Source organism: Enoplosus armatus, chromosome 18 (genome assembly GCF_043641665.1).
Source record: "Enoplosus armatus isolate fEnoArm2 chromosome 18, fEnoArm2.hap1, whole genome shotgun sequence".
NCBI classification, from domain to species: domain Eukaryota; kingdom Metazoa; phylum Chordata; class Actinopteri; order Centrarchiformes; family Enoplosidae; genus Enoplosus; species Enoplosus armatus.
The window spans coordinates 20,219,281-20,246,164 of NC_092197.1; the positions used below are offsets into that span (position 1 = coordinate 20,219,281).

Sequence of the window (26,884 nt, forward strand, 5' to 3'; positions counted from 1 at the left end):
TTAAGAATAGTTATTCACATGGTGGTCATACAATTTTGCTTTAGAAAGTAACAAAACATTTGAAAAGGTGTGCTGTGTATGACTTACATTATATGTTATTTTGCTGTTACAGTGACCTCAACTGCAGGGAAGCTCCCTGTCAGCCAGATGTAAAATGGCAGAAATAGGAAATAATAGAGAATTATCAACCCAGGCATTCATTAGTGAGCCTTTTCTAAGCTCAGCCAGGTAGAAGCCAACGTGCTGCTCCGAGTCCTGGACGGTATAAGTAAGCACTGCTGCAGCCTTGCCTAATGTTGCTGTGATACAGAAACATGGACGCAAAACAGGGCCAGCTCTTTGAGCTGTACCGCCCCGAAATACTTGCCAGATATTCCCATGGCAAATTTAATGTCCCTCTACGCTGCCTCCATTTTAATTGGATTGTATTACGTATGATTATTTAGAAATGTTTGGCTCCGAGCAACGTAACTTCTTTTTCTTCTCTTCAAAGGAACAAGTGCGTATGCAGGCCTAGTTACAGCTGGGTGCACTGTAACATGGCTGTTGACCACGTATTTTTATTGTTATTGTACCTTTTTTCAATGAATATTAAGTTATTTGGCTGAATAGCTGGACTACGGAAACAGGAAATGTACATCAGTTAGCTGCGCAAAGTACACCTGTCACAACTTTTAGTACAATCCATTACACGTGTGGTAATGGTGTTGGAAGGCCATCCAAGGAGGGTGGGGTCGGTTGTTTCTGCATCATCAGCACTGCAGTCATTTATATATATCACCCTCTTTGTTTTGCTGTCGAGCAATATTGATAACTTAGTGCATTTGAACACAGCTTTATAGATTTGGCCTGTGCTACAGGGAATTAAAACCTACATATTTCAATTCTCCAAACTCCCTCTCCACCTGTACAGCCTACAAAAAAAAATTTTTTTCCATTGTAACTGTAGGGTGACCATGACCCAAATAGAAAATAGGCCTCCCTGTCTCTCGGGCTGTCAGGTTTGGTGTTGGGCCTGCAGCCTGGCAACTCATTGTCATTCTACTGCTGGCATGAACCACTTTCCAGACATTTTGAGACTCTGTTTGCACGAAAGACTCAGGGTGTTTCTGTCTCAAAAAGTGATTCTTGATGGCATTGACTGCTGAAACATTATCGTGAACTTCAAACATAATGCTTCCTGTGAAAGCATCTCCTTCTTCTAACCACTCGCTGCTGATTGCTTCTTACTGACCGTGCGATTGATGTTATGCCCCACACAGATTAGCAACATGTCGACCTTAACTAAACCCAAACTCAAGGTAACAGCCGCATTTGTCTCACTGCGTGCCTCTGTGTGTTTGTGTGTGTCCCTGTGTGTCTTTTTTTTTTAGTTTGTGTAGGAAAGAAGATTCGAGAAAGTGTAGGGCAGTGGTGATTTTGTTTTGCTGAGTAAAGGGATGGGAGAGAGCTGGAGGGAGGGGGCAGGCAGGAGGTACAGAGCAGAGAGAGAGCGAGAGAGACGCATGGGCTGGGCTACATCTTGGCTTGCTCTTTTGTACAACGTAGTCACTGCAGGTGCAATGCGTCTGTCTGTGTCGCGGAGTAGATGAGACTTTGCTTCCTCGATCACTGTCAAGACCGTTAAGGGGTGCACTACGGACGTACATGCCGCTGCACATTATGATTTCGCCTCAGATGTAGCCTTCCGATCAGCCAAGACACAAGGAAACCTGAGGATCCAGACTAGAACAAGCTGATGTGTGTATCATTTTTGTTTTACTTTCATCCTGTCAAACTGTCTACGCAGATCTGTGTGTTTTTAATTTCAATTTTAATGTCACGAGGTTTTGGTAAGTGGCTGGTGATCTGAATTGCGCATGCGTTTCCCTGTGTTTCTGGTGGCCTTGGTTTATTTGGTGTGATGTTGGTTCTTTGCATGAAAATGTAGTGTGATCTTATCTTTTTTTTAGAATAAAATAGACTATGTTTTATGCATTTCAAAGCCTGACACAGTGTTCAGCCCCTCAGAACACATTGAGATTGGTTTGCATACAAGTTACTAGCCTAACAGCAGTAGAAAGGCTAGCTTAACTGACTGGACAGGAGCTTCTGTCGGCCTTTTGCAGGCCAAGACTCAGCAAATATTAATACAGCTGCGTTTGCCAGGGCTACTGCTCTCTTAGTGCTGTGATGTAGAACAATTTCAGATATGGATTTTATATTTAACACTTGCAATTGGTTTGCTAAAGGCTACAAACTTCCTAAACGATTGCTGACTAACTGCGGTTGCTTCAAACTCCCAGTTTAGCTAATTGGCAGTAACTGTGAATTTATACATCATGTATTAGCCGTTACGACTTCAGACTTACTTCAGATGCGTCTGCTTCGATAAACTCTGCCTGCCTGGCCTTGCTGTAAGAATGACAGTCAGTGTCCAAAGTTCAGTTTGAGGAAAAGGAGAAGACGTGTTGTTGCTGTTACATCATCGTCTTCATCCCAGTCTCATGAGAGCTCTCCCTTTTCCTGCAAATTCCTTTTAGCTTCCGTCCTCCCAGTATGGCGTCAGTATGACCCCTATTCATAACAGATGGTCCACCATAGTAACTGGGAGTTGCTAAGTGAATGACTTCATTTGAATCAAGAATTTTATATTCCAGTTGCTCGAGTTCCCCAAGTAATTGTTTCAGCCCGACAGCTTTTGTTGCCAGGTTAGCGCAGGGCGTGCTAATATCCTTCCATATAGAATAAAGGATATTTCTCCTGTATCATTACCAAACAGAGAAAGGTGGCAATAGTGACAGTAACTTTGCGTTTTCTGTTTCTGTGCCTGTAAAAGTGAATAATTGGACTTAGGAAGGGTGACGATTTTAAGAGAGTCACATGGCAGCGGGGCTTAGATGGAGGTTCCCACCCAGCATTACATTTTCAATATGCCCGTAAGGATTGGAAGAAGAGGAAGTAAGGCTTAAATGACTACAGCCATCAGTGGAATAGAAACTGACAGCACTGCTGGCTGATATCAGTGTGTGGGTGTTAGCTAGAGAGAGAGAGCGCAGAAAACAGAGGCAGCAGTGAGGTGAAGAGAGGGAAAGCTGTTATCTACTGATACAAGATGGGAGGAAGCGCTATCAGCAGTTGCACGGCTGTGTTTAGGGGCGTCGGGGAGCTGTTAGCGGCCCCGCTCCGACTCTCAATTTGTCTCATTTTTCAGATATATTCAATTTAAATCATTCAATTCCATTCTGATTTACTATCAGACTTTGTATTGAAACGAATATGTATTTGGCCCTGTTAGCCCTCAGCTCATAAATTAAACTAGTCCTCTTAAAAGACTTATCATTTTTACATTGAGTTGATAGGATGTAAAACATTTACTGTGTCATTGCAATTTTGTCTCAAGGTTTAATACAAAGTTACAAAGTGCTTTACATAAAAAAATAGTAGATAAGATCCAAAACATAAGATATAAAACAAAGTAGAATATTTTAAATAATTACAACAAATTATCATATGTTAGATTAAGTCTTAAGAGCTCTCCACAGCTGAGGGGCCTGGGCGGCAACCCCCCCCCCCCCCCGTCACCTTTTAGCGACCAGTCCAGATTTAGGAACCATCAGCAGGGCCCCGTCAGAGGATCTCAAGCAGCGATCATGCTCACAGGGAGTTAGCAGTTCACAGATATAGGCAGGAGCTTGACCATTCAAGGCTTTCAGATAGCCAGTGAAGGGCAGCGAGGGTCGGTGTGAGTGCGTTAGCAGCGTTTTATATAAGATGCAGTCTCTGATCGTTTTCGCCAGCCAATACCAGAATAAAGTGACTTGCAATAGTAGAGTCAGGAGGAGATAAAAGCACGGATGACCTTGTTTAAATAATTTTTTTTTTTTAACATTATTAGATAAGGCACCCAGACTAGAGGAGAGATTACTAATGCTGCTACTGCTGAATTGGTTTTAGCAAGGCCGAACGTAATACAGCAACACTCTACCATGCAGATAACAAAAAATCATATTTGAACAAACACAGATTTCAGCTTTTAAAGGAAATTGCAAATAAATAAAGCATGTTTGCTCAGTTAAAGCTTTCCCGGGATAAAAGGCAAATTATATATCCATTTGTCAATGGGACCCGGTTCAAGGTGGGTTGGCGGTGGGCAGGAAGTGTCAGTCAACATTTGTCTGTCCCCTTTTTGCTGCCATCACTGTGCAGAATGAGGCTGAGGCCTGTTAAATCCCTGACAAGCTCTCTGTGAACTGGGGCAACTTATGAGGTGGGGGGGAGGGGTGCCGGCTTGTGGACGGTCACTGTTTTCGGGCAGTGTGTTGATGCCACTAGTTGGCTTACAGTATATTCAGTAATACTGTATTGTGTGTGTGTGTGTGTGTGTGAGAGAGAGAGAGAGAGCTCACTGGGATGCTGGCTTGTCTGGAAAGCTAATGGTGCCTCTGGGGACCAAAGCACCTCTGTCCTCTGGCTCTGGTTAAAAAGCCTCTGCAACTACACTGCTGACTCCACTAATCCCACCCCCATTGAATGTGGACGTGGACCAGGAGACTGTCACACAGCTGTCTGCAACAAAAACAAAAAAAGCCATGTTCATCAACATTTAGGCCTGACAGACCCCTCCCCCCCGTAGTACTTTTAAATTCCTCACTGGTACAAGCCCCCAGATAACAGGGTGCTTTTATTTTGAATTCCTGAATGGTTTTCATCTCGGCTCCTCAGACAGAGCAGCCCATGCCATACTGATCGGCCCCCGATTCCTAGAAATTAAGGCGGCGTGGACGCCTGCTCAAGGTCGCGCTTCGTCATTTTTGTTTCAACAAGGTCGCTAGCTAGACATTACCCACAGTTTGAGGCTATACTGGCCCCCGGGGGCCGGAGGCACAGCGGATAGAGAAGCTGACTGCAGCGATCCCATTGTGTAGCGAAGCCTGGTTACTGTTCGCATGCGTGTGGAATTTCCGCCCCCACCCCTGTTTGGCATTTCACAATTTCAGCTGCTGGCCCCTTGGTTGCTCAGCTTGAGAGAGGATGGGGTGGGGGGGGGGGGTTGTTTAGGCAAACAGTCTTCCTATATCCTGCCTCATAGTTCTAAGCCAAGTTTCTGTTTAAAAGAGTAGTTGTAGAAGTTAAAGATCCTGGAGACACATGTAACTGTGAGATTATCTGCATCCATGAGTGGGAGCTGTCTTACTGCAATAGACTTGTTTGAGCTTTACCTTTTTTATTTAGCCAGTGTTATCCATATAATGTCAATATTTGGGTGGCCTGAGCAGGCACAATGTCACCAAAATAAATCCATGCTTTTTATTTGTGTTTCCAGAAAATGGACACCACAGGGGCCAAAGTGCTGGAGACAGCTGAAGACATCCAGGAGCGCCGGCAGCAGGTGCTGGAGCGCTACCGCCGTTTCAAGGAGCTGTCGATTATGCGCCGGCAGAAGCTGGAGGACTCGTACCGCTTTCAGTTCTTCCGTCGCGACGCCGATGAGCTGGAGAAGTGGATCCAGGAGAAGCTGCAGATTGCCTCTGATGAGAACTACAAGGACCCCTCCAACCTGCAGGTTTGTGTGCAGAACATACTGCAGCAGACTTTTTATATATTTATCTACATTTATTCAGGATTTTTCATGAATCACGTCTACTACACAGGGTAAGCTGCAGAAACATCAGGCCTTTGAAGCTGAAGTCCAGGCCAACGCCGGGGCCATCATCAAACTGGATGAGACTGGAAACCTTATGATCAGCGAGGGCCACTTCGCCACCGAGACCATACGAGTAAGGCACACGATGATGGAGATGAGGTCACTCTAATATGCACATGCCTATTTCCTGAATATCCTATCCACTGTTAACCCGCTCCACCCGATTCAGTCCTACACGCCTTACCGGACACAACAAAGACCCATAGTCACAAGTTTCAATATGGCTGAGTATATAAAAGTAGGTGTTGAGCTGCTGTGGACCCTGTGTGACTCTTGAGTGCTCTGAACATTCTTCCAGATCCAGCTCTTTGCAACAAGCTATCCCTTCTTTGTCGTTTTATTGTTGGACATTTTATCGCATGTACTGTGTTTCATATGGGTCAGGTCACAAAGGAATGGTGTTTGTGGAAATTCTTTTGGTTATTTTTAAACGGATACCTTTAGTATAAAACCTTTAAAACTCAGAGGACATCTTCTAATTAAATATGGAGGAAAAACTGCAAGGATAGCATGTGTAATGTTGGGAGTGAAGCCAATTAGTCTTTTACCTTTTTAAAAAAAAAAAATTAACTTATTTTCATATTTCTCTTCGCACTAGACTCGTCTTGAGGAGCTGCATCGCCTATGGGACCTCCTGCTGTTGAGGACCAAGGAGAAGGGCATGCGTCTCCTGCAGGCCCAGAAACTGGTCCAGTACCTGCGTGAGTGCGAGGATGCCCTGGACTGGATCAGTGACAAGGTCAGATTCCGCATTTGCAAAATTTTATGACAAATATTGCTACTGGAGGGAACTAGTATTTCATATATTTCTGTCTTTTAAGGGCATTCTTGAGAGTTTTCATCTAGCCATTCGACAGAATAAATGAAGTGTGGGGGGGGCTGTCCTCATTTAATGGAAATGGTAATTACAGTTGAAAGCTCAAAAGCTTTCCCGAGGCTAATGGTACCAATTAATTTGAATGAGGAATGAAAACCAGGCTAATTTTGTCAGGTAACAAAATGCCAAGAGGGAAACCTTTTTGCTTAACCCATTGTGAGGTTATCCAGTTCAGAAGGTAGTAGAAGGGATACAAATGCTCCTACTTCCACCCGTAGGAGGCCATGGCCACCTCTGAGGAGCTGGGCCAGGACCTGGAGCACGTGGAGCTCCTGCAGAAGAAGTTCGAGGAGTTCCAGACGGACCTGGCTGCCCACGAGGAACGTGTGAATGAGGTGAACCAGCTGGCCGCCAAGCTAACTCAGGAGGCCCATCCCGAGGCTGAGCTCATCGTTCGCAAGCAGGACGAGGTCAATGCAGCCTGGCAACGCCTGAAGGGCCTGGCCCAGCAGAGGCAGGGCAAGCTGTTCGGGGCTGCCGAGGTGCAGCGCTTCAACAGGTAAATGGCATCAGAGCAATACGTGGACAGCCTTTGCTCAGTGTGTTTATGGACACAGAGGTAAATACAAATCTGCGTGTTTGATTCCAACAACAGGGACGTGGATGAGACCATCAGTTGGATCAAGGAAAAGGAGCAGCTGATGGCCTCCGATGACTTTGGTCGTGATCTGGCCAGTGTGCAGGCTCTGCTTCGCAAGCACGAGGGTCTGGAGAGAGACCTGGCTGCCCTGGAAGATAAGGCAAGAAGACGCTTTTACAGAGTATCTTCATACAGAACAGCCATGAAGTTTAAAAACTTCGAATTTCTTATTGTCGTCTTCTTTCAATCAGGTCAACACACTGGGTGGCGATGCAGAGCGCCTGCAGCAGACACATCCCCAAAATGCCTCCCAGATCCATCTGAAGAAGGACGAACTCGTCACCAACTGGGAACAGATCCGCACTCTGGCCGCTGAGCGCCACGCCCGCCTGAACGACTCCTATCGGTAAAACAGCAGCTTGGTGATGTCTGTCAGTACACCGTTGAGCTGAGGCCACATTGCTGTTACCTGTACGGTATATCAAATATGCTGCACATTTAAAGAAAAGATATCGGCTCAGTGACAATACACAAGGAACATAGTCCCGCTCTGTTAAACACTTCTCCACCGAAGTCTGCTCACTCCTGCCCTCTTGTGAATCTCTTTTTTTTTTTGTTTTTGTTTTTTAGGCTGCAACGTTTCACTGCCGACTTCAGGGATCTGACCAGCTGGGTGACAGAGATGAAAGCCCTGATCAATGCTGACGAACTGGCCAATGACGTGGCTGGAGCTGAGGCTCTGCTAGACCGCCACCAGGAGCATAAGGTAGAAATCTCCTATAACACACCTGGTCACAGCATCTTGGAATTTCCAAAGCATGGCAAATAAAATACATGTATAAGAAGCATTGTAAGGTTGCTGAGTGGTTTTTCCTTTTGTGTTTCCCAGGGAGAGATTGATGCCCATGAGGACAGTTTTAGAGCCACTGATGAAGCTGGCCAGGCCTTGCTCAATACAGGACACTACGCCTCTGAAGAGGTCAAGGAGAAGGTAGGACTAGATTGTACTTTCTTTCCTTTTGTGTGATATTATCTTACTCTCTCTATACCAACATATGATTAATGGTGTGCTGTGTTGTGTGTGTGTGTGTGTGTAGCTGGGCATCCTTGCTGAAGAGAAGGAGTCTCTGCTGGAGTTGTGGGAGGTTCGCAGGCAGCAGTATGAGCAGTGCATGGACCTGCAGCTCTTCTACAGGGATACCGAGCAAGTCGACAACTGGATGAGCAAACAAGAGGTAACCCGACACACCAGCTGACACGATACCTTTTTCTCCAGGAAGGAATTACCCAAGTGCGTATTGTCTAGTAGATGGGATGTTCCAGTTTTTTTTTTTCAAGTGTTTTTTATTTTTTTTAAATGTTCAATGTATAGGCTTTCCTCTTGAATGAAGACCTTGGTGACTCCCTGGACAGTGTAGAGGCACTGCTGAAGAAACATGAGGACTTTGAGAAGTCACTTAGTGCCCAGGAAGAGAAGATCACAGTAAGTTACTCCATTTTTTCCCCCCCACAAGATTATCATTCCTAGTTGTGCAGTTAGTCAGATTTTATGCAGTTTTTGTCATGAAATAGGATAGACTTTGAATTTCTTTGTCTTGTATATCGCCAGGCCCTGGATGAGTTCGCTACGAAACTAATCCAGAACAACCACTACGCCAAAGAGGATGTGGCTACCCGCAGAGATGCTGTGAGTACCACTGTCCCCTTCCTCAACTTCCCTTAAATCAAATATATATAAACCACCTTAACTATAAGCAGTGAATACTAAAGCAGCTGTCAGGATTTTGTCATTTCTTTGAACGGGAACTCAAAAGCAATATGTCCTCTCTCGTTTTACACATATAGCTGCTCAGCCGCCGCAACGCACTGCATGAGCGTGCTCAGTCTCGCCGTGCTGCCCTGGAGGACTCTTTCCACCTGCAGCAGTTCTTGAGGGACTCCGATGAGCTCAAGAGCTGGATCAATGAGAAGATGAAGACTGCCACGGATGAGGCTTACAAGGTAACTCATCAAAGAGTTGGAGAACTTGTTGCAGCGATGTGTCCTCCATTTTGAAATGTGTTATGCCCACTGTTTCCGATATTACCCATTCTCCACCTTTTGTGCCTCTGCTCTCTCGGCGATAGGACCCCTCCAACCTGCAGGGCAAGGTGCAGAAACACCAGGCTTTTGAAGCTGAGCTGTCGGCGAATCAGAGCCGCATCGATGCCTTACAGAAGTCAGGCCAGGAGCTGCTGGACGGAAAGCATTACGCCTCCACTGAGGTGGCCGGCCGCATGGAGGAGGTCAGCTCCCAGTGGAAGAAACTGCTGGAGGCCACCGAGCTCAAAGGTACTGGCTGCAGAAAAGCTTGGGTCGACCAGTTTTTTCCTGAACTGAAGATAATGTAGGTTTAAAGTCTCCAAGGGGAATGAAAGAATGTAGCTTAAGTACGGTTTGCAGTTCATTCCATTTAAAAAGGTGCATAGTACCTGAAAGTAGTTTTGCCAAGATTAGTGTGTTTATATGGGATATCTGAGGTTCAGTAGTTATTGGATCATGTACCGTAGTTACAAGACTCCAGAGAAGAGATGTGAGGCAGTTTAGTCAATTAGTTCAATAATTTGCCGATAAAGTCCGTCCAGCTTTGTACTACAGAGAGCAATGATGGGTACAAAATTTGTCATTAATGAAAAAGCATAATGCATTTTTATATACAGGGTTTAACTGCTGAATTGATGGAGTGCAGACGTAAGAATTGACTGAAAAGACAGATTTCTACACAGAAAGTCTAGTTGGATTTTTAATTTTTGGGTCAAATGTTTAATATGAATCTTGATTGACAGTCTTCAGTCAAGACAAATTCCTAAGTGTTTATATGAATGCCATTGGTACCATTTAAAGTTTTATGGCAGAGACACGGGAAGTAGCGAATACCATATACCTGGTCTGACTAAGATCTCTAGAGAGTATCAAAAGCAGACTGAAGATGATTCACAGCCTGGGTTGGAGTGGAACCAGGGTCATATACAATTGTATCATCTGCATAATGGATGTTGAAGTACTGATTAGGAAGATGTTGTTTATGTATAATGTAAATGGCAATAGACCAAGAATAGACCCCTGCAGCACCCCGTTACTGATGGTAAGGGGTCAGTCTGAGCTGAGCTGTGTTTGTAAATCTTCCATTTTTATTTTAGGCATCAAGCTCCGCGAGGCCAACCAGCAGCAGCAGTTCAACAGGAATGTAGAGGACATTGAGCTGTGGCTGTATGAGGTTGAGGGCCACCTGGCTTCAGACGACTACGGAAAAGACCTGACCAGCGTCCAGAACCTGCAGAAGAAACATGCACTGCTGGAGGCTGACGTGGCTGCTCACCAGGTACCCAACACTCAACATAAACCATGAACCTGTTGCCAATCAATGCTAGTGGGGTTTTTTTGTACACAAGCAAATGTATGAATTCTTCTCTCTCAGGATCGCATTGACGGCATAACAATCCAGGCTCGCCAATTCCAAGAGGCGGGACACTTTGACGCTGAGAACATCCGCAAGAAACAGGAGGCTTTAGTGGCGCGTTATGAAGCTCTGCGCGAGCCCATGGCTGCGCGCAAGCAGAAGCTGTCGGACTCTCTCAGGCTCCAGCAGCTGTTCAGAGATGTGGAGGATGAGGAGACGTGGATCCGTGAGAAAGAGCCCATCGCCGCCTCTACTAACAGAGGTGAAAGTATTCAGCATTCAGTTGGAGCCAACTACCCTCAGATATTTCAGACAATTGATGAAGTTCTAAAAGAAGTCTCTCTTGGTGTTTTCCTCAGGCAAAGACCTAATTGGTGTCCAGAACTTGCTGAAGAAGCACCAGGCCCTGCAGGCCGAGATCACCGGCCACGAGCCACGCATTAAGGCTGTCACCCAGAAAGGAGAGGCCATGGTGGAGGAAGGTATTCATCAAAAAAATTCCAAGCTTTGTTTGGAATCTGCTGAGACGACTTTGACCAAATTCAAAATGCTAATCATTCATGTGTGGGCTTCCTAGGACACTTTGCTGGGGAGGATGTGAAAGCTAAGCTGGCCGAACTGCATGGACGCTGGGACACGCTGAAGAGTAAGGCCTCCCAGAGGAGACAGGATCTGGAGGACTCTCTGCAGGCCCAGCAGTACTTCGCAGACGCCAACGAGGCCGAATCATGGATGAGGGAGAAGGAGCCCATCGTGGGGAGCCCAGACTACGGCAAAGATGAGGACTCTGCTGAGGTACTTGAACGGAAGGGTTTTAACATTATCAATTGGTCATCTTCTTGCTATTTAAGTATATCATGTATCATCTGTCATTTTTTTGTCAGATTTATTGCATGAGCCTCTTGTTTATGCTGTGACAAATGCAGTTGTGCTGAATAGTTTGTCTTCTACAGGCTCTGCTGAAGAAGCACGAAGCCCTGATGTCTGACCTGAGTGCCTACGGCAGCAGCATCCAGGGCCTGAAGGAACAGGCCCAGTCCTGCAGGGTAAAGCCCAATCCTTTTTTAACACCTCAACTTCGGCACTTCTGCATGTGCTCAGGGAGGGGTTTTAAAACAATAAAGCCTCCGATTGCTAGACTGTTTGGAATCCGTGACTCAAAAATGTTTGTATTAACTGAACAGCAACAAGTGGCGCCAACTGACGATGAGACTGGGAAGGAGCTGGTCCTGGCCTTGTACGACTACCAGGAGAAGAGTCCCCGTGAAGTTACCATGAAGAAGGGGGACATCCTCACCCTGCTCAACAGCACCAACAAGGTACAGATAAAACCAGCTCAGTGTACAATTATATAATCTGCATGTTCCTAGAGTCATGTAAAGTAAGTCGATCCTTTACTGAAAAGGGAATAAATAGTGCATTAGTTGGGGACTATTTTCAGCGGTGGATTAACCCACATCTGGTGCTCTGGTGAGTATTTGGGGGCAGCAGGACGGTGTGGGATTGAGTCAAAATAAACTACAGTGTGTGTGTGTTCATGGTGATGAAGGAACATGTCAGCCAGTGCAACAGTGTGGCTCATTGATGTGTTTTTAACCACAATGGAGCTCTATGGCACAGAGGAAGAAGATACATCAGGCTTTGGTTACTCAGACAATACTTAGACCTCATTGGATTTGTTGAAGAAAAGCATTATATAGAATAGCAATAGAAATGTCCTGTCATTTTGTAACACGAAACAGCCATGGAAGCACTTAGATATGACTCCCTCTCCCTCTCCTCCCTGCTTGCAGGATTGGTGGAAGGTGGAGGTGAACGATCGCCAGGGCTTTGTTCCTGCTGCTTATGTGAAGAAGCTGGACCCCACTCAGTCCTCTTCCAGGGAAAACCTGCTGGACGAGCACGGCAGCATTGCACTGCGCCAAGACCAGATTGAGAATCAGTAAGAAACTCACACCATAACCTCGCCGATTTTGTAGCGGAACGTAGTTTTACTAACTCATTTTCTCTTTTCCTGCTGGATTTGTTGAACTACTGTGTTCAGGCTCTTCTCTGCTCTTTTAACCGTTCCTTACTTACCATCGAATCATATTTTCTGCCCAGTTTTTGAACACTAATGACCTTGCCCCTGGCCTCTTTCTCTGTTTCCTCTGCTGTCCTATCGCCGTATTTAACAACTTAATCTTGCCTTGCTGTGCGTTCACCTTGCCTTGCCACTGAGCAGGCTTGTCACCAAGGAGGCCTGCAGCGTGTCTGTGCGCATGAAGCAGGTGGAAGAGCTGTGAGTAGGAACCAGTGTCCCTCTGCGTGTCCTTGTGATCGTGATGCCACTAAATATCATCAGCACTTTTTACATTCCTCCCAACCCCGAAAAAACCCTCATGTTGTGTGATGCTGTGTCTTCTTCACCCTCGTCTTCTATTCAGTAAAGGGATAGAAGTACCTTTTCAATGCACACCTTTCACGTCCTGCTCATCCCAGGCTTGCCTATGGATGTTCATTTCAGATTTTTTGCCATTCTGTTCTGCACATATTGGGCTTTGATTTTGTATAGGTTATGTCATTGTCCGAGGCTCAAGGTGCTAGTGAGAGAAATAAATAAGCTTTAACGATTATTCAATAATTCAGTTGATATAGTGGCAAGGACATTTTGTTAACGTATAGACAAACCCTATATGTGATAAAAGTTGATTGACTTCTTATGGTTTCCCTCTAGGAAATTGACACAAAAGTTATTACAAAACATGGCATAGAAAATAACCGATAGATTAATGGATAAATAAAGAAAGAACCCCTACAAAAGTGAGAAACCCAGTCTACAATGAAATGCAGTGAAAAGAAAACCTGTCGGGTCAGTAAAATATGTGTCCCAAGTGGTGATTATCAAATTAACTTCAGCTTGATCGTCTGGCTGTTTGTCTTTTTCTTGTCCCAGCTTGTAAAAACTCTGAGGTCCAATGTGAACCATCAGTCACCCTCTGAGCCGAATCAGACACTGATTGCTAGACTGGTCTAAACACTCATTAAAACGTGGCCTTTTGCTGTGTGATGTAGCACCACAGAGTGTGTCTCCTGAAGCTTTAGAAGGCTAGTATTATATTATATAAAAATGTTAGCAGAGGCCAAGATGTCTTCATATTGCTTGTTTTGTTCAAACAGTGTTTCACAGCTACAGGAGTGATTTCACAATTTTTTTAGAATTTTAAGAACGGTCATTGTTTAGCAGAGACTTGGAGTGATCACTAGCAATAAATACAGATTCCTTTAACAGAACAGATTCTCCATCATCATCATCAACAATTATTTTTAATCTGTTAAAAAGAAGCCGCAGTATAAGAGGCATGATAAGCTTTTGAAGACGCATTGCATGTTTTGATTCGATTCTGTGGCTGCAACCTTTTCAAAGGTATGGCACTCTGTTGGAGCTGGGAGAGAAACGCAAAGACATGCTAGAGAAGAGCTGCAAGAAGTTCATGTTGTTCCGCGAGGCCAATGAGCTCCAGCAGTGGATCAATGAGAAGGAGGGCGCCCTCACTAACGAAGAGGTCGGCTCCGACCTGGAGCAAGTCGAGGTCCTGCAGAAGAAGTTTGACGACTTCCAGAAGGTAATGTCCACTCGTGATTTTTAAAACTTTTTTCTTCTACAAGAGAGCATGACGTCACGTCTGGGTTAGCCTCTGTTCCGCTAGCTTCTGTAACTCCATGCATTGTCTCTCATTAGCATTTCTTTCTGAAAAAATATGTTGAACTTCTTAAACCGTTACTTTGTGAGCATCCAAAAAAAACTGAAGCGCCCATGAAAATGTACTGCGGGCATCATAACTTGGTTTGGTCCATATCCATAAAATTAATCAAATTCACCAAAGCTCTTCTGACATAATTGTCTCCATTATTTGTATCCATTTTTTGCTGTAATCGGAATATTTGATAAACAACAATATTAGATTGTTGTTGTTTTTTAATGATGCATATGGAGTGAACTACACAACATAGGGTGGAGACTATATGTTCTGTTCTGTTATTTGTGTTACAAATGTCAATGGGATTTTGAATGAGGTTTTCTTGCCCTGAAACAGGACCTGGAAATTCTGGTTCCGCTTCGGCTCTTTATAGACATCTGAGCTAGGTGTAGTTAATTTAGCTCCCTGTAATTCAAATGTATAACAAGATTCTAATGGAGTTTGGAGATGTGGAACCAGTGTTGAAAATTGTATCATCTGCATAGAAGTGGATGTTGAAGTACTGATTAGGAAAAATGTTGTTTATGTACAATGTAAATGGATTCATCTTCAACTCATGTCAATATTTCTGCTCGTACTCTTGGTTACTGAGTGTATTTGTTGAGATTGTACATGTCATGATGTTGCGCTTTTGTCTGGTCCAGGACCTGAAGGCCAACGAGTCTCGTCTGAGGGACATCAACAAAGTGGCGTCTGAGCTGGAGTCCGAAGGTCTCATGGCTGAGGAGGCTACCATGGTTCAGGCTCAGGTAAGTTCTACCTCCCTGGTTTAACTGTATGAGCCACCTTCCATGTTTTTAGCTGTAATTTAATGGAGATTATGGCTTTTTTTTTGTCCCATTTGCAGCAACAAGAGCTGCTTGGCGCTGCTCCTGGCAAAGTTGTAATCATTTTTTGTAATTTGCACACATTTTGCTTGATATTTAAGAAATCTTTCAAACATCACTGAAATGTAGACTCACCAGTGTCATACCTTATTTCTTGAACAGGATGAAGCTGATTCCAAGACTGCATCTCCCTGGAAGGTGAGCGTCCTATAATTGTTGAATCTGTCTCCAGAAAATACACTCAGTTGATTTATGTATTTCTAGACAAAATGCATCAACTGCAAAGATTTGACAGCCCGTCAATCTTGATCTGATACTGTAACTGTGCATGGCTGTTCAGCATTGGGTTGATGTTTGGTACTGGTGTGTGTCACTTCTTGAATGTACTGCAATCATGCCCGATAATCTGTCCTCATGGAATGTGATTAGACATTTGACGAGACAACCTGGGAACTTTTTCCAAGATCCCTTGAATTTTCCGTTACGTCTCAAGATGTCTCAATCATTTACATGTATTTTGGTTGATTCATCATAATTCAGTGTTTTGGGACTGGTTCTGGCTCTAGCCATGGTTGCAGTGCTTACGTATGTCCTGACTGGTGTTAAGTCTTGGTTGGTCTCATGAGAAGACCAAGACAGACCCTGGGAGTTTCCATATCACTCTTGACTGGTGTGGTGTTTTTTCTGTTTTTGTCCTCCTCCCTCCCCCCCCTTCTTTCTGCCATGTTTTATTCACCTTTGACTATAGAATATACGCTTGGCTGTTCAAACAACGGCTAACTTTAATACTATAAAGGTAAGATTAACTAGTCCACCTCGACCTCCTAGCTCCCCTGTCCTGCATTGTGATCCGAAAATTAACCCCGTCGCCGTGGTATCCTGTTTGGTGTCGTCTGTCTCTTCCTGTTTTCCTGAAACCTGACTCTAGTTGTAGGAGTGCTCAGTGTTGTTTGCCTCCATCTTGTTTCCCATAGAATTTGTTTGTCCTGTTATCATCCATTTCGGCGACTGTAGTGTGAATGATTGTTGGCGTACAACACAAGTCATGTCTTTTAGCTGTTATTTTCTTTTTCCTCATACTGTGTAATGTCCCTGCCATGCATCCATTCCTGAGCTTTCTCATCCCCCATCATACACCTGCCTTTGTTTTTCCGTCAAACACACTATGCAAATTGGCACATCTGGCACGTATTGTATTTGCATGATTATATTTAAGTTATATGGTATGTTTTAATTTAGCATTCCTCGCCTCACCTTCAATCACAATCTCTTAAGTTTATCTGACCATGCTGTTTAATGCTAATGACATCACTCGACTATACTGCCAGTCATTGCAAATGTTAAATGATAACGCGAAGAAACAAGCTGCAGAAGGGCTGAGCAGATCCTGGACACTTTTAATGTTGGTTGTTTTATGTGTAGGAGCTGAATAATCGCTGGCGGTCCCTGCAGCAGCTGGCTGAAGAAAGGAGCAACATGCTGGGCAGTGCGCACGAGGTGCAGCGATTCCACAGGTACGAAGCAAAGACTGTGGGAAAACGCACCCACGTGGTGTCTGTGACATCACCTACAGGGTTTTCCGGAAGCTCCAGTTTGCATTTACACCTCCATTATCATCTTTGACAGTTACCAGAGCCATACAATTCAAATGTAGGCAAGAAGGCTGGAGCTGAGGTGAAATGAGATGACAGTAACAGCCACAACCAAGAACCTCCAGTTCTAAATGTCTAAATGATGTCGTCGCATAGAACACACTCCAGATTCTAACAAAGATGGCTATATGGCTAGATGGCTAGAATCTATTTGTATTTAAGAGAATTTAGCAGTTTTTAGCAGTCTTTGTGGTATTTTGATTATCAGTGGCCACTTACTTGTCACATACCAATCACAAACTTTAGTTTGTTTCTAAGAAAACTCCACAGGACACCTTCAAGCTGCCACTTTCTCCAAAATGTTTACATTAAAAGTCTTGAATTAGTATGAAAACATTGTTTCCGTTCAAAAAAGGAGAAATCAAGAGCAGCAGAATAGTGAGCATAACATGACTCTGGTACTTATTTTTTAATTAGTGCTGTGGAAATGTAAATTATACTAAATTTACCATGTGGGCTGTTGTAGTAGGCTACAATGTTTTTTGTTTTTTACTTTGCCTGAATTCAACATTTCATTTGTAAAAGGAAGACCTTCCTTTTGGAAATGGAAACGATGAGAAGGGTTTAAAACCCTCAGTCCTCCAGATGTTTGAACACGCACGGATTCCTTTTTACAACATTTGACCAAAGTTGTGCCTCCTCAGGGATGCTGATGAAACTAAAGAGTGGATTGAGGAGAAGAACCAGGCCCTCAACACTGACAACTACGGTCACGACTTGGCCAGTGTCCAGGCTCTGCAGCGCAAACACGAAGGCTTTGAGAGAGACCTGGCAGCCCTGGGTGATAAGGTTGGATTGTCTTTTAGTCAGCTTGATATACCACCAAACATCCGGCTGAAAACATAGTATTCCTCTTGAGGCTTTTACTCATTTTTTTCCCTACTCCCCTGCCCAGGTGAACTCTCTCGGAGAGACAGCGGAGCGTCTGATCCAGTCCCACCCTGAGGCAGTGGATGACATCCAGGAGAAATGCACTGAGCTGAACACCGCCTGGAGCAGCCTGGTGGGACGCGCTGACCAGCGCAAAGACAAGCTTGGCAACTCCCACGACCTGCAGCGCTTCCTCTCTGACTTCAGGTGAGGAGAGAATAGCCGGTGGATGCCACTGGGTCAGATTTGCTGTTTGAGTGACTAACTAGATCGAAAATGGGGGTAAACTTTTCGGGGAAAGAGGTGTTGAATAGATATGTGTGATATCTAACTTTTCATCTGTACACAGAGATCTGATGTCCTGGATTAATGGCATCCGAGGGCTGGTGTCCTCAGAGGAGCTGGCCAAAGACGTGACCGGAGCCGAGGCCCTTCTGGAAAGACACCAGGTATAATTCCTCCTTTCTGGTTCTGTACAAAATTGCAGAAGTCCGTGCAGGTTTCTGCCCACCCAACGCTGCCCACCCATTCTTCTTTTCTTTTTCCGCCCTTCCAGGAACACCGCACAGAGATCGATGCTCGTGCTGGCACCTTCCAGGCCTTTGAACAGTTTGGTCAGCAGCTGCTGGTGCGAGGCCACTACGCCAGTCCCGAGATTCAGCAGAAACTGGAGGCTCTCGACCGCGAGCGCGCCGACCTGGAGAAGGCCTGGGTGCAGCGTCGCGTGATGTTGGACCAGTGCCTCGAGCTCCAGGTTATTGACATGTTGAGCCGTGACATGACCGGTTAGAGACGGTTATTATCTCGTCACTGACCAGCTGTCTTTGCCCCCCCCCTGCAGCTCTTCAACAGGGACTGTGAGCAGGCTGAGAACTGGATGGCGGCTCGAGAAGCCTTCCTCGCCAGCGACGACAAGGGTGACTCCCTGGACAGCGTGGAGGCCCTCATCAAGAAACATGAAGACTTTGACAAGGCCATTAACGTGCAGGTCAGTGAGATGTTTTGCTTGCGCAGTGAAAGCTTTTTAAAACACGACGGGTGTGTTCTATAAATGATTCAAACGTTTCTCTGCTGCACAGGAGGAGAAGATCGCTGCTCTGAAGTCCTTCGCCGACCAGCTGATTCTAGCCGACCACTACGCCAAACCTGAGATCTTAGACCGCCGCAAGGAAGTCCTGGACAGGTTGGAGACATTTGGATTTTTGTACACGTTTACAAAACATACCAATCCAAGGGAGGACGGGTTAGGGTTTATTCAGAAATAGCAACGTGTTGACATTAGTCTGGTTCTCAGTCTGTTGACCATGGAGGAGAATACCCGCTCAGATGGTCCCGATGCCTGGGGAACACAGACATTGCACCTTGCTAGAGCAGCCAGCCTCAGGAAGAACGTCTGAATTCTTTTCCTCTAGTGAAGAGTTGTCTTTCTTACCGGTGTCCACCTCTGCCTCTGGGTCATTAGCTTGATGAAGGGGTGCTGTAGTAGTCTCCCAGGAGCAACATCGCGGCGATTAATAATATATTTTTTAACAACCCTAATCCAAACCAGTTGCTGGTAGGTAATGATAGGTCTTTCCAGGACATGTCTCAAAGGCAATCAGAAACAACATGTCCCAGAGCCACTAGGTAATTTAGAAACCAAACTAGAGGCAACTGTTATATGCTTGTGTTTGAGCTCACTTTTAAACTTCATGTTCCAATGCTTTTGAAAGGTGGCGCCGCCTGAAGGCCCAGATGATCGAAAAGCGCTCCAAGCTGGGCGAATCCCAGACCTTGCAGCAGTTCAGCAGGGACGTGGACGAGATCGAGGCTTGGATCAGCGAGAAGCTGCAGACCGCGACGGATGAGTCCTACAAGGACCCCACCAACATCCAGGTAAACATGCGGCTTCTGCCAGCTCAGGCCCGACTTAGCAACACAGCTAGTCTAGAAAGGAACACATGGAGTCCCCTTCAGAGTGGTTTTAAATGTGGGTGTAAATTCCACACATGAATTTAGTGAATAGAACAGATGGCTCTAATTTTCACAGTTACTAACTAGCCAAACAGTCAGTCAGTCAGTCATGTGTCTTTAGCTAAATTAAAATTGCTAATCTGTTTTTGTCCTGATTATTGACAATACTCTTCTGGAACTGTGTCATATCCCTCCCTGTGTCCTGTCTGAAGTGAGACTGAATCTTTCTCCCGCTGTCTTATTTTTTTTTTCATAGCTGTCCAAGCTGCTGGTAAGTTTAAGTAGCGTGTCAGCTGACTAACAACCGAGCAGGTTATCCTCCATGTGTCCACGTCTTTGCTGTGTGTGTGTATGTGTGCGTAGCCGCGACGTAGCGCAAGCACCATCTTGAGTTTGTCCCTCATCAGCACTGTTGAGTGCCAGCTTCTTTTCCACCCTGGGGTTTAATTTAGTCCATTTCTATGTTTTTCTTAATTTTTGTATTTTATTCTTTATTATTTAGGTTTGTTTTTATCATTGATAAAGGCTACTCGTTGTTGGGCGTGGCTTCCATTTTTGTTTTCAATTCTTGGGGAACTTGTTCTTTAAACTTGCTTCAGACGTTTGATTCCGCAGTCCCTTGAAATGAAACTGAGAAGACAAAACAATTCCTGACTGATAGCACAGCCAAGCAGAGCACGACACAGTATAAATAACACTCGACTTGGCGCTGTTGTCAAGCTGACAAGAAGTAAATTGTTGGTCCCCAACTGGCTCTGTGTATGATGTTTAAAGATTTACTGAGAGCGTCTCGTAGTCCGTCTGAGAAGGCAATGGAAATGATGAAAGATACAAACATGAAGCAACTTTGAAGGACTCTTCCTTCAGTAGGTTTTTCTTTTTGTTATTGTTGTTGCAGAAGTCGTTGCCATTTTATGTTCTTCACGTTTGTCTGTCGATGTCCATCACATTGTCTGTCATGGTCGATGTCCTGTGTCGAAGTGTTTTTTATTTTTTTATTTTATAAAGCCTCATAATGCTTCAGATAAAGGTTTGTTCATCAAATTTGGTCAAACTGACTTCTAATTCCAGCTCTTGCTTAGAATGTAAGTATGAACGCAATGCGTGTAAGTGTAAGTTTAAGGACAGTTCTAAACATTTTACACCATAAGACAGGAGCTTGTCCACCTTGTGGTTCTCACGCTGTGTCCATGTTCCCCCTCCACCTCTGTCTGTGTGTGTGTGTGTGTGCTGGCAGAGCAAGCATCAGAAACATCAGGCGTTCGAGGCCGAGCTGCACGCCAACGCAGACCGAATCCGCGGGGTCATCGATACCGGCAACGCCCTGATCCAGAGAGGAGCCTGTTCCGGCAGCGAGGACGCCGTCAAGGTATATTCATCACGTCTGCGTACTGCAAACGCTGTAGAACAGAATACAAGGGAATTATTAAATGTCCATTAAATATTGGGCGACACTTCTAATCAAACGTGGCTGAACAGCAGAATGAGAGTTGTAGGTATTAACAATATATATTACCTTTTTATTAAAACTTGAAAAAATCATTGAGGGCTGGCCCTTATTTACAATGATGTCGAGTAACAGTTTAAAATGACTTAAAAGGTACAAAATATTAAAAGATACAAGATAAAAACATTAATTAAAACAAGTATATAAGTGCATAGTTCATAAAAGACGTTTGTTTTGTTTTGTTTTTTTAAGAACCGTGGGAGAACCATAACATTATTTTTATCCGATTCTGTACGTAGAAAACATCACCAATTAGACATTTTCCCTCAAACCATTCAGCCCTACTCCCAAGATGTGGGTTCTGTTGAAGAAGCGAAACAGAACTTTGTTTTCAAACAAGACTTGTCCGTTTCCTCAGGCGCGCCTCAATGCTCTGGACGAACAGTGGCAGTTCCTCGTCAACAAGTCTGCCGAAAAGAGCCAGAAACTCAAAGAGGCCAACAAGCAGCAGAACTTCAACACGGGTATCAAGGACTTTGACTTCTGGCTCTCTGAGGTGAGAATCTCCTTGCCAGATAGAACTCTTTGGTAGATCATCTTCTGCACATCGGTGCGCCAAAGTCTAATGCATGTTTGTTGTTTCTCAGGTGGAAGCTCTTCTTGCCTCCGAGGATTATGGCAAAGATCTGGCCTCGGTCAACAACCTGCTGAAGAAACACCAGCTGCTGGAGGCTGACATTTCTGCCCATGAGGTACGCAGCTCGTTATCACAAACTGCACTGCATGTGGGTCGGCTGTACCTCCAGGGAACAAGACCTTATTTCAGAACTTTTGTCAGTTTTAGACTCATCACAGATGACAAAATACCCACATCGGGAGTTGGCAGTCACAAAATACTTTAAAAGACCTAGTTGGTAACGAGAACAGTTGAAGAAGTAAACCATGAAAATACATTTCCTAGGTCCAGAGTCCACAATGCGAGCCTCTGACCACCTCTCTCCTCCCCCGCAGGATCGTCTGAAGGATCTGAACGGCCAGGCTGACAGCCTGATGGCCAGCAACGCCTTCGACACATCGCAGGTGAAGGACAAGCGCGACGCCGTCAACGGGCGCTTCACCAAGATCAAGAGCATGGCTGCCGGCCGCCGCGCTAAACTCAACGAGTCCCACCGCCTGCATCAGTTCTTCAGGGACCTGGACGATGAAGAGTCTTGGATCAAGTAAGAGAGTTCCTCCCTTCGGATAATGTAGTCATCCGCGAGGGGAATCGACAGTGTAGATGGGATGACCATGATCTTTTCCCTTTTTTTTTTAAATTTTTTTGTTTTGTATTTGGTTATGGCAAGACACGCACAACTCACGCGAACATATTTCTGCCCCGACCCCCGCACAGAGAAAAGAAGTTGCTCGTGAGTTCGGAGGACTACGGACGTGATTTGACAGGAGTACAGAATCTGAGGAAGAAGCACAAGAGGCTGGAGGCTGAGCTGGGAGCCCATGAGCCGGCCATTCAGGTGAGATTCATTTAACTGGCCGTCTGACATGAACCATCTCTCGGTGAACAACGGCCGGGTGTGGTGACTTCCTGGGACCCGTGTTTATGAAGCTTCCTAGTTGAGTAGAGTTGCTCCTCGTGACAACATTCTCAGAAAATTCTTAGAATTATGACGTTTTCCAAGAACTTCCCCTTACATTTAATAAGTTATTCACAGAGCACCTTCGTTCTTAAGAGAGCTCCCAAGGTGAAAAACTGTTAAGGAGAAGGGGGGAGGCAGAGGAAAAAATGTCAGAAAGACAAAGAGGTGAAACGAAGATACTTGGCAACTGGGAAAATGCAACAGTGCTTCCATTGCTGGTTTATTTACATACACTAGGCCTATCGACTTCACTAAGCTTTTACTTCCTTATTTCTGATTGATCAGCCAATCACACCTTCATACAGAAGTCATACCTAGCAACAGGGTCAACCAACACCTCCTCACTAAGGTCAATGTTTCCGCCCCGTCCTTGCTCAGAGTTGCTCTGAGAGTTTTCCTGAATCACTCCTAAGCTAGGACTCCTTGCTAGAAATGTTTAGGCAACGTTAAGAGCTCCATATGAATTCTACAAACGCTGATAAACTGTATTTCAAGCCTTATATGTGAGTATTCCTCATGATCAATGCCTCATGACCTGCACCTGGACGTGGAAATTAACTCTTTTGGTACGCAGCGATTTTAGATCTTTGCTCTGTGTGCTCCCAGTCGGTGCTGGACACCGGGAAGAAGCTGTCCGATGACAACACCATCGGCCAGGAGGAGATCCAGCAGAGGCTCGCCCAGTTTGTCGACCACTGGAAGGAGCTCAAAGACTTGTCTGGAGCGAGGTAAGCCAGCCGAGCGACACACTCGCGGCTACAGCCTGCAGGATGGAAGTAGGTGTGTAAACGTGTGTTTGTGTGTCCAAGGGGACAGAGGCTGGAAGAGTCGCTGGAGTACCAGCAGTTTGTGGCGAACGTGGAAGAGGAAGAAGCTTGGATTAATGAGAAGTTGAATCTAGTGGGGAGCGAGGACTACGGAGACACGCTGGCTGCTGTGCAGGTGCTTTTCCGTCGCCGTCAGCAACGACACGCGCACGTTACATACGATTTTAATTAATCAATTAAAGGTGTTTTTGAACTGTGAGAAGTGATGATGAGTGTCGAGGACCACCTTTCTCTTCGACAGGGCTTGCTGAAAAAGCACGAAGCATTCGAGACTGACTTCACCGTGCACAGGGACCGAGTCAACGACGTGTGCGCCAACGGAGATGAGCTTATCAAGAAGGTACTGGACGACACGGCATCGAGAGAAGATGCCTACGTCGATTTGCGCAGCGCGACTACAGAAGCAATGGTTTTCTGAACATAATTTGCGTGTGTGCATTTCCAACAGAACAACCATCACGTGGACAACATCAGCGCCAAGATGTCGGCCCTGCGGGGCAAAGTGTCTGAGCTGGAGAGGGCGGCGGCTCAGAGGAAGGCCAAGCTGGACGAGAACTCCGCCTTCCTGCAGTTCAACTGGAAGGCCGACGTGGTGGAGTCCTGGATCGGTACGAACACATGCTCATTCCGTTACAATTCCAGCACGTAACATCCTCTAATTGAATACTCAAACAGACATTTAAAGACGGCAAGTTGTGGTTTTAAACAAAATAGATCCTGTGTTCAGTCTTTAGCTCCATTTTTTTTTCTCAACCTGTGGCCATATTTCATGTTCAGGTGAGAAAGAGAACAGCCTGAAGACTGATGACTACGGCAGAGACCTGTCCTCTGTGCAGACTCTGCTCACCAAGCAGGTACTCCATCCTTCCCAGACAGTATTCTACTTCTCCCCCTGTGCCATGGTGCTCTTTCGTTGACCACATTTTGTTTTGTTTTGTTTCTTTCTGCGTCTCGCCTGCAGGAGACGTTTGATGCCGGCCTCCAGGCCTTCCAGCAGGAGGGCATCACCAACATCACCGCCCTCAAGGACCAGCTGCTGGCCGCCAAGCACGTCCAATCAAAAGCCATCGAGGCTCGTCACGCCGCCCTGATGAAGCGATGGAACCAGCTGCTGTCCAACTCAGCCGCTCGCAAGAAGAAGCTCCTGGAGGCTCAGGAGCACTTCAGAAAGGTAAAGGGGCCAAAAGAGCATCCTGTGTTGAAGGGGTGGTTCTTGCGCACGCCTCCAAAAATAACCCTGAACCCTCCTGACACGATGTTGTCCAAAAATAATACATTTTAACGGTAGGACGGAGGTAACGTCAGTAAATTGGACTTGTTTCAATCATCAAATCTTCTCCACACCCACCCCCAGGTCGAGGACTTGTTCCTGACGTTCGCCAAGAAGGCGTCGGCCTTCAACAGCTGGTTCGAGAACGCGGAGGAGGACCTGACCGACCCAGTGAGATGCAACTCTCTGGAGGAGATCCGGGCACTGCGCGAGGCCCACGAGGCCTTCCGCTCCTCGCTGAGCTCGGCCCAGGCCGACTTCAACCAGCTGGCCGAGCTGGACCAGCAGATCAAGAGCTACCAGGTGGTGTCCAACCCCTACACCTGGTTCACCATGGAGGCCCTGGAGGAGACCTGGAGGAACCTGCAGAAGATCATCAAGGTCTCCACGTCAAAGATAATACATATACACATTCACACACATTACATCTGCATCTGTATTTGTTACTTCACTTCGGCCATCAATCAGAGTAAACCATAACAAGGCTACACGGACGTTTCATATCGCACACCTGAAGTTAAACAAACACTAATAACTGTGGACCGATTTAATAAAGTGTGTGTTTTTTTGCTCTGTCTCAACGTGAGCGTAGGAGCGAGAGCTGGAGCTGCAGAAGGAGCAGAGGAGGCAGGAGGAGAACGACAAGTTGCGCCAGGAGTTTGCGCAGCACGCCAACGCTTTCCACCAGTGGCTGCAGGAGACCAGGTACAGGACGCGCTCAGCCCAGCCCTGTTTTTTTTTATAGGCCCCATATCATGCTCATTTCCAGCTCTGTATTTTGAGTGAGTGCTGTGACATCACAACCTCACGGAAGTCCCGACGGCTCGTTGAAAGGCGCAGTGTCTGAATATGGGCTGTTTCATTTCTCCGTGGACTGAGCGTTTTGATGCCTTCACAGTATTTACACAGCACCCAGAGCTGCTTTATAATCAACCAAGACGTGGAGATCTCACTTTCTACAATATGGGGCCTTTAACATCAGTGCTGGTGACACAGGTGTGCGAGGGCGCTTTCTGCAGTGTCTGTCCAATCAGCTCAGCACAAAGCCTTTCTCACTAGTGAAGTGTTTGTGCTCTCTTGCACACATTCACCCCTGTCCACACTGGTGTTTTATGGCGTGTTACATTTACCTCATGTTAACGTGTATTTGTTTGTCTTTTTCTCCCCCCCCTGCTCCTCTCGGCCGCTTCCTCGCTGGTGCTTGGGATTGCTGTGCTTCTCAGGACATATCTTCTGGATGGGTTAATATCACCTTTTTTTTTTGTCTGTTTTGTCTGAGTGTTGTGGTCCAACGTGTGTTTGTGTGAAAGCTGTGTGTAGGATGGGATGAGAGTAAATCTTTGATCTCAAAGGTAGGTGTTGATATTTAAACAAACACCCCCCCGCCACCCCCACCCCATTATTCCTCCTGGATGTAAATGATTTCTGTTTCTGCTAATATTCCCTGCGCTCCAGTGTTTTCCTGTCTGATGTTGAATCTCTGGTCCTCTCTTTGAATAGCATAGCCTATCGACGGGTTATCTGTGTCTATCAGTACCAAGTTGCTGATGATCTATCTGGAAGGTCAACCTCTTTCAAGCCTTGCTTTTCTTTTCCCTTTTTTCACCCCCCCCCCCCCCCCCCAACCCCACACAACGCCCTCGGGGGCCGTGTGACCTCATGCACCGCTAGTCTAAAAACCACCGTGTTTGGGCTCTGGTGTGCTCAGTACCTTCCTGCTGTACTAACCCTCACCCGGTCCTCCAACTCAAAGCACCGGGTCACCTTGTTTCCTGTGTGTGCTTCAGGGATGGAAACTGCAAATGATCGGCCTCCATTGCACCAAAGACACACACATTGTAAACGCCTACTTTTAACTCCCAGCGGAATTTGGTCCCGTTTTGTGGCTTACTTTTCAGCATGTGTGCAGTGACCTCAGGGTGCTCCGTTCATCTCGCGTAACAGAAAACTGACTTTCACATGTCACGAACTACTAACGCAGTTTCCGGTCCTCTGGGCAGCAGTCCTAACCTTCTGTGCACGGTTTTGGGTTACCGGTAGATTTTTGTCTCCACTCCGTGGCAATAAAGGCAAACATAA

The 26,884-nt window shown here is 45.7% G+C and overlaps 1 protein-coding gene across 1 annotated transcript in view; it reads left to right on the top strand.

Moving 5' to 3' along the window:
• The window catches only part of sptan1 (spectrin alpha, non-erythrocytic 1), a 30,037-nt gene that overhangs the window by 1,333 nt on the left and 1,820 nt on the right, over positions 1-26,884 (top strand). The window contains exons 2-51 of the mRNA XM_070924593.1: positions 5,306-5,545; positions 5,634-5,759; positions 6,285-6,425; positions 6,782-7,062; positions 7,159-7,303; positions 7,395-7,549; positions 7,774-7,909; positions 8,033-8,134; positions 8,241-8,378; positions 8,516-8,626; positions 8,753-8,830; positions 8,989-9,144; positions 9,270-9,474; positions 10,323-10,504; positions 10,601-10,844; positions 10,942-11,064; positions 11,160-11,377; positions 11,536-11,628; positions 11,767-11,901; positions 12,376-12,524; positions 12,804-12,863; positions 13,989-14,187; positions 14,967-15,065; positions 15,170-15,202; positions 15,312-15,347; positions 15,898-15,945; positions 16,572-16,663; positions 17,446-17,590; positions 17,697-17,878; positions 18,021-18,120; positions 18,228-18,425; positions 18,513-18,659; positions 18,751-18,854; positions 19,384-19,546; positions 19,881-19,895; positions 20,862-20,993; positions 21,490-21,627; positions 21,719-21,823; positions 22,083-22,291; positions 22,465-22,585; positions 23,315-23,436; positions 23,518-23,650; positions 23,777-23,875; positions 23,984-24,143; positions 24,313-24,389; positions 24,497-24,706; positions 24,890-25,186; positions 25,398-25,510; positions 26,029-26,046; positions 26,306-26,368. Of these exons, the coding sequence (XP_070780694.1) occupies positions 5,309-5,545; positions 5,634-5,759; positions 6,285-6,425; positions 6,782-7,062; positions 7,159-7,303; positions 7,395-7,549; positions 7,774-7,909; positions 8,033-8,134; positions 8,241-8,378; positions 8,516-8,626; positions 8,753-8,830; positions 8,989-9,144; positions 9,270-9,474; positions 10,323-10,504; positions 10,601-10,844; positions 10,942-11,064; positions 11,160-11,377; positions 11,536-11,628; positions 11,767-11,901; positions 12,376-12,524; positions 12,804-12,863; positions 13,989-14,187; positions 14,967-15,065; positions 15,170-15,202; positions 15,312-15,347; positions 15,898-15,945; positions 16,572-16,663; positions 17,446-17,590; positions 17,697-17,878; positions 18,021-18,120; positions 18,228-18,425; positions 18,513-18,659; positions 18,751-18,854; positions 19,384-19,546; positions 19,881-19,895; positions 20,862-20,993; positions 21,490-21,627; positions 21,719-21,823; positions 22,083-22,291; positions 22,465-22,585; positions 23,315-23,436; positions 23,518-23,650; positions 23,777-23,875; positions 23,984-24,143; positions 24,313-24,389; positions 24,497-24,706; positions 24,890-25,186; positions 25,398-25,510; positions 26,029-26,046; positions 26,306-26,368 (6,773 nt within the window). The 5' untranslated portion in view covers positions 5,306-5,308. The remainder of the gene's footprint in view (positions 1-5,305; positions 5,546-5,633; positions 5,760-6,284; positions 6,426-6,781; positions 7,063-7,158; positions 7,304-7,394; positions 7,550-7,773; positions 7,910-8,032; positions 8,135-8,240; positions 8,379-8,515; positions 8,627-8,752; positions 8,831-8,988; positions 9,145-9,269; positions 9,475-10,322; positions 10,505-10,600; positions 10,845-10,941; positions 11,065-11,159; positions 11,378-11,535; positions 11,629-11,766; positions 11,902-12,375; positions 12,525-12,803; positions 12,864-13,988; positions 14,188-14,966; positions 15,066-15,169; positions 15,203-15,311; positions 15,348-15,897; positions 15,946-16,571; positions 16,664-17,445; positions 17,591-17,696; positions 17,879-18,020; positions 18,121-18,227; positions 18,426-18,512; positions 18,660-18,750; positions 18,855-19,383; positions 19,547-19,880; positions 19,896-20,861; positions 20,994-21,489; positions 21,628-21,718; positions 21,824-22,082; positions 22,292-22,464; positions 22,586-23,314; positions 23,437-23,517; positions 23,651-23,776; positions 23,876-23,983; positions 24,144-24,312; positions 24,390-24,496; positions 24,707-24,889; positions 25,187-25,397; positions 25,511-26,028; positions 26,047-26,305; positions 26,369-26,884) is intronic.